Here is a 14,113-nt window from a genome sequence, read left to right on the forward strand (position 1 = left end):
AAAGCCTATGGGCAGTCCGCCTCTCCACATTATGGCAGGCAGAGTCCCCCTTTAACACAGTACGGCAGGCAGATTCCCCCTTACACCCCCCCCCCCTCCCCTCCTACCCTTAGGGCAGTGGTTCCCAAACTGTGTGCCGTGGCTCCCAGGGGTGCCTCGGGACACTTGCAGGGGTGCCTTGGATTGGTGGTTCAGGACCAATTCTAATTATTTATGGTCAATATAGTAGGAAAAACTAGTGCTAGTAGCTGTCAGTCATAAAATATGGGGACAAACAGAAGCAAATCTTGTCCCTCACCACACAATTGAGCCTAAGGATGACATATAAACACAGTCTACTTAAGTTAATATTTCTTTCTAAATTTGTCAATAAGAAATTTTTGGCCTAGGGGTGCCGTGAAAAAAATTCTGATACTCTAGGGCGCTGTGATTCAAATTTTTTTGGAAACCACTGCCTTAGGGTGTAGTGTAGTGTAGTGAAGTGTACTGTGGTGTAGTGTAGTGTAGTGTACTGTAGTGAAGTGTAGTGTAATATAGTGTAGTATAGTGTAGTATAGTGTAGTGTAGTGTAGTCACTTACGTGCTGTTGCAGGCGGGCGGGCGGCGGCGGCTTCACCGGGACACGGGCGGGCGGGTGGCGGCTTCAGCAGCAGGAGCCTTGTGGGCGGTAGCGGCTTCCAAATTGCAGGGGAGGGGGGCTGGGCTGCCGCTGGGCCATTGAGAAGGCTGCCTGTCACACAGTCGCCGCAGCGGCTTGAAATCTTGAAGCCGCCCGCCCGCGTCCAGCTGAAGCCGGCGGCTTCAGCTGGACACGGGCGGGTGGGCGGCGGCGACTTCAAGTTCAGAGGAAGTTGCGGAACACAGGTGGGCGGGTGGCGGTGGCTTCAGCAGTCTGGGCTTGGTGCTAGCAGGTGTGATGCCCGATGGTGCGCCCTCAGTGCATTTGCGCTGTGGGCAAGGCACCATCGGCACACACCTAGTCACGGCTCTGGGTTCTGTTGTATGCTGATGACAATATACTAAATATTGAAACGTTGAAACCAGAGTTTAATCCCCAATGTACTTCTAACTTTTTAAAAAGAGGCAGTCATTTACAAGGCAAAACCATGCCATGTAAATGATTGCCCCTTTAAAAAAATGTCAGAGTTCGGCCGACATCCTGCACATCGTGCAATCTCAGGCTCCATTACATCTTGCCCTATATATTTTTAAGGCCCTATCCAGCGGCAAAGGCTGATACACCGATAACAATCCGCGGATAAACCGATTAGAACCTGCTGTAAACCTGACACAATTTTCAAGTACTGCACAGCAGAACCCATTTTTTTTAAAGGGGTAGCCTACCCATTGCACTGGTTGATATTAAGGCAGGTGGACCACACGCCACGTGTCTTCCTGCTATACTGTCGCCAGCTCTGACTAATTCAGCCTAGTGCTGGTTAATGAAATATAGGGCATACACCACACCATGTTTTCCACTGATTTTTCACCACTGGCCTAGGCTTCCAGGTCTGTCACTGGGTATCAATTTGTGGAAGGGGGATGGGGTACACAGTTTTTTTGGGGGAGGGTTAGCAATTTTTCAATTTTTGTTGCATAAAAGCCTGCACAGAACCTATTATCTGTGCAGTGCTTTCTTCAAACTTACCTGCATAAGGCAGGTCATTTATTTGGGCTGGTTTCGGTGTTCATTTGTACTCTAAACTCTGGCTACTTGGCGGTTTCCTGTCTGATTAGGCAACACTTCCGGAATACATGCGAAAAAATGCAGAATCAACGCTCGGTAAATATATGACTTAAGGGCCCTATACACTACAACGATATGTCTGAGGCTGAAGTCGGATGCAATTTCCCTTGAGCTCTCCCGGGAGCTTCCCGGGAGTGGTTCCATACCATTTGGTACATGTCTGGCTATTTTTGCATGCGATATGTCATGTGGCGACATATCGCATGTGATTTATCGCATTGCATTCACATGTACCATAAGATATATCTGATGGGCTGGATTAGGGTGCTAGGGGGGCTGGGCCAAATAGGCATATAAATAGCAGCAGCCATTTTAGCCACGTGCACACTGCTGCTCCGTGATTAGTGAGGCTGGTTTATACCTTCCGAGCGTTCCACATTGCTACTGTGCTACCTGCTTTGTTTGGCTTGTTTCAACAAAGTGCTATACCCTATTCTGTGATGGATTCCTACAGGTATCAACTTCTGTATGAAGCTGAAACGTGACAGGGATCTGAAACGGAAGAGGGTGAGGTCTGTTTGGAGCAAGGAGTGGCTGCTGAAGAAGGGGACTCTCTCTCATATGTCGCTCCTGGCCGAGATTAAGGATAATAACCCTGAAGATTATCGCAACTACCTGCGAATGGATGACGATATCTTCCAGGAGTTGCTGGGCCTTGTGACTCCCTACATCGAGAGGCAGGACACCAAGATGCGGAGGGCAATCACTGCTGAGGAGAGGCTGACTGCTACGCTGAGGTACCTGGCTACAGGGTGGTCGCTAGAGGACCTGAAGTTTGGGACCCTCATCTCCCCCCAGACTTTGGGTCGGATCATCCCTGACACCTGCAAGGCCATTGTCAAGGTGCTCCAGGACCAGTATTTAAAGGTAAATAAAATACACACCACACCTATACTGGCTAAACTTAAACAGCCCTATACTGGCTCAACTTAAACAGCCCTATACTGGCTCAACTAGTACTCTAAACTTTAGCAAAGCAAATTTTGAAAAGATGAGGGTATTTTTCAGGGATATTGAATGGGAAGGTTTCTTTTTAGGAAAAAATACTACGGAGAAATGGGAGGTACTAAAATTCCTGCTAGCTAAAAATACACTCAAATTTATTCCTACGAGCAGCAAAAAAAGGAATAAAAATCATAAACCGATGTGGCTTAACAAAAAGATTAAGGAACTTATGGGCAAGAAAAGGCGAGCATTTAAAAAATACAAATCTGACGGGGAAGCAGAGTCATTTCAGCACTATAAGGAATGTAACAAAATACGCAAAAAGGAAATAAGAGCGGCTAAAGTAGAAACTGAAAAACTAGTAGCAAAGGAAAGCAAAGTGAATCCCAAAAAATTATTTAAATACATTAATAGCAAGAGATTAAAGAAGGGGAGTATAGGCCCTTTAAAAGACAAGTTGGGAGTCTTAAGCAAAAATGATAATGACATAGCGGACACACTAAATGAGTTTTTTTCAACAGTATTTACTAGAGAGGACCCAATTCAGGGACTAACATATAATCTCAATAATGAGAATATCCCACTGATAGGTACTTATTTAAGCGAGGAAGTAGTCTGTGACCGATTAAAACATTTAAAGATTAATAAGTCACCAGGTCCCGATGGTATTCACCCAAGGGTTCTAATGGAGCTTCATTCTGAACTTGCAAAACCGCTATTTTTGATCTTTAAGGATTCAGTAATATCAGGTATGGTTCCCAAAGACTGGCGTATAGCGGAAGTAGTGCCTATATTCAAAAAGGGAAGTAAAGCTGAACCAGGTAATTATAGACCAGTTAGTCTTACATCTATAGTGGGGAAAGTATTGTAAGGTATTCTAAGAGATAGTATTCAGAAGTTCCTTGAAGTCAATAAGGTCATTAAAAGGAATCAACATGGGTTTATGAAGGACAGATCCTGTCAAACCAACTTACTTGGCTTTTATGAAACAGTAAGCGCAAACCTAGATCAGGGTAAAGAGGTGGATGTAATCTTTTTAGATTTTGCCAAAGCGTTCGATACTGTACCACACATGAGACTTATCTACAGGCTACAAGAATCAGGGCTAGGAAGCACAATATGCACTTGGGTCAAAAACTGGTTAGATAATAGGGAGCAGCGCATTGTGGTTAATGGATCTTTTTCAGCTTGGACTGAAGTGCTAAGTGGTATGCCGCAAGGCTCAGTATTAGGACCGCTATTGTTCAATATTTTCATTAACGACCTAACAGAAGGTCTAGAGAGCATGGTGTCAATTTTTGCAGATGATACCAAATTGTGTAAAGTTATAAATGCGGAGGGGACGGCTGAGTCGCTTCAGAATGACTTAGTTAAATTAGAAGCTTGGGCAGCGAAATTGAGAATGTGCTTCAATACAGACAAGTGTAAGGTAATGCACTGTGGTAACAAGAACAAAAATAACACCTACCTACTAAATGGGGTAAAATTAGGGGATTCTGTACTGGAAAAGGACTTAGGTGTCCTCATAGATAGCAAACTAAGCAGTAGTACCCAAAGTAGGACTGCAGCAAAGAAGGCTAATAAGATATTAGCATGCATAAAACGGGGAATTGATGCTAGGGACGAGAGTATTATACTCCCTTTATATAAATCACTTGTGAGGCCACACCTTGAATACTGTGTACAATTCTGGGCACCTTACTACAAAAAGGATATCCTGGAGCTAGAAAAGGTTCAAAGGCGGGTGACCAAACTAATTAAGGGTATGGAGACGCTGGAATACGAGGAAAGGCTTGCAAGACTAGGCATGTTTACACTGGAAAAGAGGAGATTAAGAGGAGACATGATCAACATTTACAAATATATAAGGGCACAATATACAGATCTTGCGCAGGACCTGTTTTTGGTTAGATCAACACAGAGGACTCGTGGACACTCGCTCAGGTTAGAGGAGAGGAGATTCCACACAATACGGCGTATAGACTTTTTTACGGTAAGGACGATACGTGTTTGGAATTCCCTGCCTGAGGGAGTTGTAATGGCGGACTCAGTCAACACCTTTAAGAATGGGTTAGATAAATTCCTAATGGATAAGGATATCCAGGGTTACGGGGCATAGTCACGCACTATGGTTATTATAAAAAAGAGGGGTTAATCGGAACGGAAGTCAGCAACTTCAGTCAAAATTTTATACAAAATAATCGTGCATAGGAGACCACAAATAGGTTGAACCCGATGGACAATTGTCTTTTTTCAACCTTAGATACTATGTTACTATGTTACCTGTTTAGTTACTTAAACTGTTTATAGAAAAAAAAGTTTTTTTTGTTTTGTTTTAAACAACTGTGCAAAAACTATACAATGATTTGCCAACATGGCACATATAAATATAAAACATGACATCAGAATTTGTATATATATGTTATAAAATAGATAAAATGATTAAAGAACAGTTTATTTTACTTTTAATTCCCAATAAATATGGTGCAGTATTTTCACTCCTGAAATGGAGGGCTATATAGTGTTTTGGTCGCAGATATGGGCCCTCATTCCGAGTTGTTCGCTCGTTCTTTTCCTTCGCATCGGTGCGATTTTCCGCTAACTGCGCATGCGCAATGTTCGCACTGCGGCTGCGCCAAGTAAATTTGCTAAGAAGTTTGGGATTTTACTCACGGTATTACGAGGTTTTTTCTTCGTTCTGGTGATCGTAGTGTGATTGACAGGAAGTGGGTGTTTCTGGGCAGAAACTGGCCGTTTTGTGGGAGTGTGTGAAAAAACGCTGCCGTTTCTGGGGAAAACGCGGGAGTGGCTGGAGAAACGGGGGAGTGTCTGGGCGAACGCTGGGTGTGTTTGTGACGTCAAACCAGGAACGACAAGCACTGAACTGATCGCACTGGAAGAGTAAGTCTGGAGCTACTCAGAAACTGCAAAGAAAAATCTTTTCGCAATATTGCGAATACTTCGTTCGCAATTCTGCTAAGCTAAGATTCACTCCCAGAGGGCGGCGGCTTAGCGTGTGCACTGCTGCGAAAAGCGTCTAGCGAGCGAACAACTCGGAATGAGGGCCATGATTGGCAGAATACACACATGCTGTAAAGTGCAGAATAAATGGGCCCGGCCCCATTATTATGCAATTACAGCGCGCGCGTTTCCTCCGCCAAAAATCTGCCCCCAAAACACCACATAGCCTATACCGCACCATATTTATTGGGAATCAATAACTTGAAAACAAGACCCTTAACAATGTTCTAATTCCCAATAAATATGGTGCGGTACTTTCACTCCTAAGATGGAGTGCTATATGGTGTTTTGGTCACAGATTTGATTGGGAGAATACACACATGCTGTAAAGTGCAAAATGAATGGGCCCGGCCTCGTTATTATGCACCTACATCATGCGTGTATCCTCCGCCAAAAATCTGCCCCAAAAACACCATATAGCCTATACTGCACCATATTTATTGGGAATTATAAGATGCCTACAAAAATTCAAACTGAGGCATGTCCTCCTCTGCCTCCAGCATAGCAGAGTATATATCTGAGGAGCAGGTAGGTGGGGGAGTAGGCTGGGGTTGGGTGGGCGGAATAGGCTGTGGTTGGGTGGGCGGAATAGGCTGTGGTTGGGTGGGCGGAATAAGATGGGGTTGGGTGGGCGGAATAGGATGGGGTTGGGTGGGAGAAGCAGTGACAGGAAGGCAGTCAAACAGTACGTCATTGTCATGTAGTTGCGCTTTTCATGCCTTGTTAAGCATCTTGAAATTGAGATGCTCATTCTGCTCCGCTTGACCAAGTGGCAGGTTGCACATCGCAGAGGCCATGAATTTCCCAAATTTGGTGTAGTGGTCGGGAGGGCTGGGTAAGTCTTGCCTTGATCTCCTCAAAGATGAGGTCTTCGCCCTCCTGCTCTGTGTTGTTTTTTTCTGTGTTCGCTTCCGGGAAGCTTGGGGTTGACGCGGCGGAGGAGCTGGTGCTGCAGGGGTATCTGGTGCCACAAGGGTAGCTGGTGCTTCAGGGGTAGGATCAAGGGTCTGGAATTCCTCATTATCCTGGATGAGACTGAGGTCTGGGGTGGTGGGAATCTCCACACTTCCACTCTGTAGTAGATTTTTTTTTTAAATACACTGTTTAAATACATGTTTTAATTTTTTATTTCTATGTTTTTATAGCTCCCTGCAAGTACATCAGAAAGGCAAGCCGTGGAAGAGGAGTTTGCCACCACCTGGCAATTCCCTAACTGTGGGGGAGCGATAGATGGCAAACACGTCCGCATCAACCCTCCTGCAAACAGCGGATCCCTTTATTTTAATTATAAAGGGTATTTCAGCATCGTGCTGATAGCAGTGGTGAATGCCAACTATGAATTCATCTTTATTGACGTTGGCAAAACGGATGTGCATCGCTGAAGAATACCACCTTCTACGAGCAGCTCACCACAAAGACCCTGAACTTGCCATCTAGGAGCAAACCAAGCATGGCCTCAATTTTGTTTTCGTGGCTGATGAGGCATTCGTACTCCACGAGAACATTATGAAGCCATACCCCCAAAGGCACCTGACAAGGGAGAAGCGGATCTATAATTATAGGCTATCCAGGGCACGCCGAATTGTAGAGAACACTTTTGGCATCCTGTTTAGCCGCTTCCAGATATTCCTACCGGCTATCAACTTGCAGGTGGAGAAGATAGATTGGGTGGTGACTGCGTGCTGTGTCCTGCATAACTGTTTGCGCAGAAAAAACACCCAGCATCGGACACTGCCTAGAGCAGCGCCAGGAGACCCAGACCCAGAACACCCAGAGGAGACTTCACCGTTTCCCTCTGTGGAACCACCTCCACTCCATTCTAGGGCAAGTGTATGGGCAAAACAGGTCAGGGACGAGTACCTGGCCTATTTTAACGGGATGGGTGCAGTCGATTGGCAGGAGGACCACATTTAAGTGGACTGTGCTGGACTGATGGAACTTGTAAAAACTTTAGTGAACCTTTTAAAAACCTTTTCCTAAACATATACTTACAGATGCCGACAGAGATAGTTCACCCTCTTCAGGCTCTGGTGTGGCAGTCCGAGGGTGGGAGGTGAAACTTTCCAGGTAGGCTCCTGGTCCAGGACAAACTACAGTAAGAGGTAGTACCAGAGCGAGGTCTTGTAAACCTGGGAGGAACTAGCTCCAGACCTTTTTGACTGTTCCATTTTTTTGTGTTCTTTGAGGAACACAGTACGCAGGTTCTGGGCCAGTATTTACTAAAAATCCGAGTTTTGCCGATTTGTGTTTTGTTTTTTCTAAGTCCCAATCCGGGAATTCACTAAGCAGAAAACTCGGCAGTGTCTGGTCTATTTGTAATGGTTTGAATGGCAAAGTTCTGAAATACGAATGAATAGACCATCGGTCAAACGCGGCTGTTATTTCATACAATACGGGTATTCACTATTCATTCGTATTTGGGTGTTAGTCTCTGAGTGCTCAAGTGCGGGTCTATTTTTTTTTAAATTCGTTAAAAAAAGCAGCAAAAAAATAGACCTGCTTTTTCCAGTCGAGTTTGGATAACCATGCACGGATCAGTGAGATCTGTGCATGGTTATCTATGGGAAAGGGTGTGTTTAGTGTCAAAAGTGAAAAAAAAATTGCGTGGGGTCCACCCTCCTAAGCACAACCAGCCTCGGGCTCTTTGAGCCGGTCCTGGTTGACAAAATATGGGGGGGAAATTACAGGGGTTCCCCCATATTTCATCAACCAGCACCGGGCTCTGCGCCTGGTCCTGGTTCCAAAAATACGGGGGACAAAAAGCGTAGGGGTCCCCCGTATTTTTAAAACCAGCACCGGGCTCCACTAGCCAGGTACATAATGCCACAGCCGGGGGACACTTTTATAGTGGTCCCTGCGGTCCTGGCATTACATACCCAACTAGTCACCCCTGGCCAGGGTACCCTGGAGGAGTGGGAACCCCTTAAATCAAGGGGTCCCCCCCCCCTCCAGCCACCCAAGGGCCAGGGGTGAAGCCCGAGGCTGTCCCCCCCATCCAAGGGCGGCAGATGGGGGGCTGATAGCCAAGTGTAAAAAATGTGAATATTGTTTTTAGTAGCAGTACTACAAGTCCCAGCAAGCCTCCCCTGCAAGCTGGTACTTGGAGAACCACAAGTACCAGCATGCGGTGGGAAACCTCGGCCGCTGGTACCTGTAGTACTACTACTAAAAAATTACCCCCAAAAAAACAGGACACACACACCGTGAAAGTATAAGTTTATTACATACATGCACACCTCCATACATACATACTTACCTATTTTCCCACGAGGCTCAGTCCTCTTCTCCATTTAGAATCCTTGGGGGATCTGTGAAAAAAATTATACTCACATAATCCAGTGTAGATTCTGTCCTTTGTATAATCCACGTACTTGGCAAAACAAAAAAACGGCCTATGCGCTCCATTGTATCCAATGGTGGGAACTTTGCGGTCAGCGGTTGACCGAAAGTAACCTCACCGCTGACCGCAAAGTTCCCACCATTGGATACAATGGAGCGCATAGGCGCTACATTGTATCTCTGCCGTGTGCTGCCTCACAGACACTACAGGAGCACACAGCCAATCAGGAGAGTGCCACGACGTGGCGCTCACTGATTGGCTGAATGGACCCTCTTTGACAGGAGTCAGGGGGGTCCTGGCAATCGAGGAAAGTGGTCCCATGTGTAAACATGGGACCCCTTTCAGTGCGTGGTCGGGTTTCCGTTTTTTTGTTTTGCCAAGTACGTGGATTATACAAAGGACAGAATCTACACTGGATTATGTGAATATAATTTTTTTCACAGGTCCCCCAAGGATTCTACATGGAGAAGAGGACTGAGCCTCGTGGGAACATAGGTAAGTATGTATGTATGGAGGTGTGCATGTATGTAATAAACTTATACTTTCACGGTGTGTGTGTCCTGTTTTTTGGGGGGTATTTTTTTAGTAGTAGTACTAGAGGTACCAGCGGCCCAGGTTTTCCACCGCATGCTGGTACTTGTGGTTCTCCAAGTACCAGCTTGCGGGGGAGGCTTGCTGGGACTTGTAGTACTGCTACTAAAAACAATATTCACATTTTTTACACTTGGCTATCAGCCCCCCATCCGCCGCCCTTGGATGGGGGGGGACAGCCTCGGGCTTCACCCCTGGCCCTTGGGTGGCTGGAGGGGGGGACCCCTTAATTTAAGGGGTTCCCACTCCTCCAGGGTACCCCGGCCAGGGGTGACTAGTTGGGTATGTAATGCCAGGGCCGCAGGGACCACTATAAAAGTGTCTCCCGGCTGTGGCATTATGTACCTGGCTAGTGGAGCCCGGTGCTGGTTTTAAAACTACGGGGGACCCCTACGCTTTTTGTCCCCCGTATTTTTGGAACCAGGACCAGGCGCAGAGCCGGTGCTGGTTGATGAAATATGGGGGAACCCCTGTCATTTTTTTCCCCATATTTTGTCAACCAGGACCGGCTCAAAGAGCCCGAGGCTGGTTGTGCTTAGGAGGGGGGACCCCAAGCATATTTTTTCAGAATTTTAAAGACTTTAAACACCTTTTTAAGGTACACAATGAAGCCCTGCACGGATCTCACAGATCCGGCCGGGATTCCTTGTGTTTTGTCAGGCAGTGTTTTACTCATCACTCCCGTAAAACACTGCCTGACATTACGAATCACATCGACATCGGAAAATACGAATTGTGAAAAGTCGGCAGCTTAGTGAATGACCGTATCAGGATTCAAAAAGTTGCAGTAAAATGCACCCGATACCATTCGAGATCAAACACCCTTCAAAACGGCAAAAACACGAATCTTTGTAAATATACCCCTGGGTCTTTTTCGTAACCCAGTCCTTGTCAGCACCGGACAAAGGGCCTGCTGTAATACACTAGCTCCTCCAAGACCGCATTCCACTGTACTTTACATGAATACCCCTTTGCTTTGACCTTCCATAGACATTCATGGCTACGGTACATGTCTAGTAGGCCGGTCATGAAGTCTATGTCTTGATCCAGAGACATATCTATAAGGAAAAAGTTGTGCAAAAACTGTTCTATATTTTCTGTTTCAAAATGGTTTTACTTAAAGTATATGGTTAAATAATTATATGGTTAAATAATTATATGGTTAAATGGTTATATGGTTATGGTTATATGGTTAAATCTGGATAATATATGGTTTTAAAATAAAGTTGTTTTTTTAAATAGTTTCCTCATTACCCAAACATCAATGGTGCAGCATTGGGGTACAGTGGTGGTGAAAACACATGGCCATAAGGGGTTTAAAATGACTTTGGGGACATAGAAATACAAGGTGCAGCATTGGGGTACAGTGGCGGTGAAAACACATGGCCGTTAGGGGGTTAAAACGACTTTGGGCCCACAGAAATGAATAAAATGTGAACAATAATTTAGAATACAGTGGTGGACAGTGTGATATACATTGGTGGACAGTGTGATATACATTGGTGGACAATGTGATTACATTGGTGGGCCGTGTGATTACATTGTTGGACAGTGGGATATACATTGGTGGACAGTGGGATATACATTGGTGGACAGTGTGATTACATTGGTGGACAGTGTGATTACATTGTTGGACAGTGTGATATACATTGGTGGACAGTGTGATTACATTGTTGGACAGTGTGATATACATTGGTGGACTGTGTGATATACATTGGTGGACAGTGTGATAACATAGGTGGACAGTGTGATTACATTGGTGGATATTGTGCTAGGTGGACAGTGATTTTTGTGGTCAGTGTGGATAAAATACATACTTGGGGCAATGAAATCCAATCAAACCGATGCGCTCTCCTTCTCCTGCTGCGTCGTATCTGCTGCGGATGCTGCTGCTGCCGCTGATGGGAGTGTCCTGAGAATGCCAGTCAAACTTCCTACGATATATTGCATGCGATATATCGCAGGCACAAAAACACACACCTTTTTCCATACGATTCCATGCGATTACGATATATCATGAGTGCAGCACTTGTGACCTAGGGGATCCGACCCGACACTCACGGGACCGCGCATCGGATCAGATCGGATGGAAAACACATACGATTTGACACTTTTCATCCGATATATCGGACCGAAAGGTAGAAATCGCATGTAATCGGGCATTATCGTTCTAGTGTATGGGGCTTTGCAGTGAGAACCAGCAGATGGAAAAAGATGTTTGCTAGCTGGAAATAATGAATTTGGAGGGGAATCTTCAATATTGTGAAAAGTGAAAAGTAAGCGTTCAGTTCTACTGCAGGGCTAAAGGAAAAGTTCACATTGTCAAAGCAGAAAATTCATTTTAAAGCTCCCTTTGGATCTAGGCCAACCCATACTTGGCATGAAGAGAACTTTAAACACTTGCTCCTGTAAACGCTGGTGTTTCAAGCAATCCTGCCATCCTCGTATTGAGATACACACAACAAGAAAACTTGAGCTATTAACCATTCTCCTGCCACGTAAGGCCCTACATTTTTAAGCTTTGGATTATGGAGAATCACAACTGTTCTTGACAGCTCCACACTCAGTACCAGTCTACATGAGAACGCCTTACATAAATAATGTGATACTTGTGCTCCAGAATGATCTGCACCCTGCTGCATACTAAGGATCAGGTGTTCAGTCACTAGTTGGTAATAATGTATTTACCGACTAAATGCCTCCCCCCAGGTATCTGTACTGATCCGACTCCACTGTTGCATATAATCTTATTATAGGCACTACACCCCTTAACATAAGGACAAATAACTATGCCACTTATTATATAACTATTCATACCCTCTTCTTCTTCACTGCCAAAGTCCTCTGCCATGAAGGAATTTCCATCCCCATAATCTGAGTCTCCCGTCATGCCATCTTCCTCTTCATCATCCTCATCTTGTTGTTGTTGCTGCTGCTGGCTTTTCATGTGCAGACCCTGGCTCATGCTCCTGGGCCTCTCTACGTCTCGTTCTTGTTATCAGGACTAGTCCCACCGGAGCTCTCTTCTTCTTCTTATGGTTACAGAGCTGCTCAGCTGCTCTCTCTCTACACAGGGCTCTGACAGCAGAGAGACTGCAGCGTGACCCAGTCACCTGACACCAGCATAGGGCTGCTGCTGCTGCTACTACTGTAACCCAGTACATGGCCCTATAGCAGTATTGTATGTGCCGTAGTACTGTATATGCCCAGAGCCCAGACACAAAATACTGCTGCGGATTCATCAGGTTTACAGGCAGAAGCTAGAAATATTGCTTGGAGAACTATGAATGCCTCCTCTGTTGTGCAGTGCTTATACACTTCTCTGGCTTAACACTTAACTGGCTAATCTTTTTTCCAAAAAATGCCCAGAAATTGTATTTGGGGTTTTTTTAAATTAGGTGAAGAATATCTATTTAAAATCTTAAATATATAAAAAAAAAAAAAAAAGTACCAGTCAGTCAACTTCTAATTGTGATTTTACAGGCTGTGCTTGAAAAATATGGAATCACAATAATCAAAAGGACACATGGAATCAGAAAAACATCAATATAGATTTGTTATAAATATCACTGTTTCTCAAAATATAGAAAAACTGATTATCATGCACTGCGACTTGCAGCTTTCCATTTCCCTCACCAGCCGCCTGATATACAGCGGGGGTGGGGGGGGGGGGGGGGGGGGACTCTTTACCCAGGCCTGTTGGAGGGGTCCAATAGGGTCCCGGGTCCTGCTCCCAACCCTCTCCCGTTATAGATAGTATGTGGAATTTGGGTGCTGGGAGAGAGGGACTGACTACTGCAATCAGGGACAGAGACAGGAATTTTGGGGCCCCGTATAATGATATCTCTGGGGCCCTCTCAGATTTTATAGAGAGAGAGAGAGAGAGAGATCCATATACTGCCAGCATTCACTAATATAATACAGCCTGCTCCGGTGCCATATCCGATTCACTACATATCCATTGTTAAGGTCGAGTACTTTCGGGGTCTACGCCCTGTCCTCAGGACCACACGAATACAGCAAGGTAAGTGCTTCATTACATGGAGATTATATATATATATATATATATATACAGACACACACACATATATATATATATATATATATATATATATATTAGTGATGAGCGGGTTCGGTTTCTCCGAAACCGAACCCCCCCGAACTTCACCTTTTCCACACGAGTCCGAGGCAGGTTCAAACCTGCCCGCCTTGCTCGGCTAACCCGAGCGCGCCCGAACGTCATCATCCCGCTGTCGGATTCTCGCGAGATTCGGATTCTATATAAGCAGCCGCGCGTCGCCGCCATTTTCACTCGTGCATTGGAGATGATAGGGAGAGGACGTGGCTGGCGTCTTCTCCGTTTATTGTAGAAGTTGATTGGTTTACTTTATTTCTTATTTGTGGGGAGGATTGGGGAGCAGCTGTTAGGAGGAGTACCGTGCAGAGTTTTGCTGATAAGTGACCACCAG

At 45.3% G+C, this 14,113-nt stretch overlaps 1 protein-coding gene across 1 annotated transcript in view; it reads right to left on the reverse strand.

Moving 5' to 3' along the window:
* RRAGD (Ras related GTP binding D) overlaps positions 1–12,743 on the reverse strand; it is a 105,086-nt gene extending 92,343 nt beyond the window's left edge. Inside the window, exon 1 of the mRNA XM_063916977.1 lies at positions 12,462–12,743. Coding sequence (XP_063773047.1) covers positions 12,462–12,609 — 148 coding nt within the window. The 5' untranslated portion in view covers positions 12,610–12,743. The remainder of the gene's footprint in view (positions 1–12,461) is intronic.
* Positions 12,744–14,113: the final 1,370 nt, after the last annotated feature.

The sequence above is a fragment of the Pseudophryne corroboree genome, chromosome 4 (genome assembly GCF_028390025.1).
Source record: "Pseudophryne corroboree isolate aPseCor3 chromosome 4, aPseCor3.hap2, whole genome shotgun sequence".
Classification (NCBI taxonomy): Eukaryota; Metazoa; Chordata; class Amphibia; order Anura; family Myobatrachidae; genus Pseudophryne; species Pseudophryne corroboree.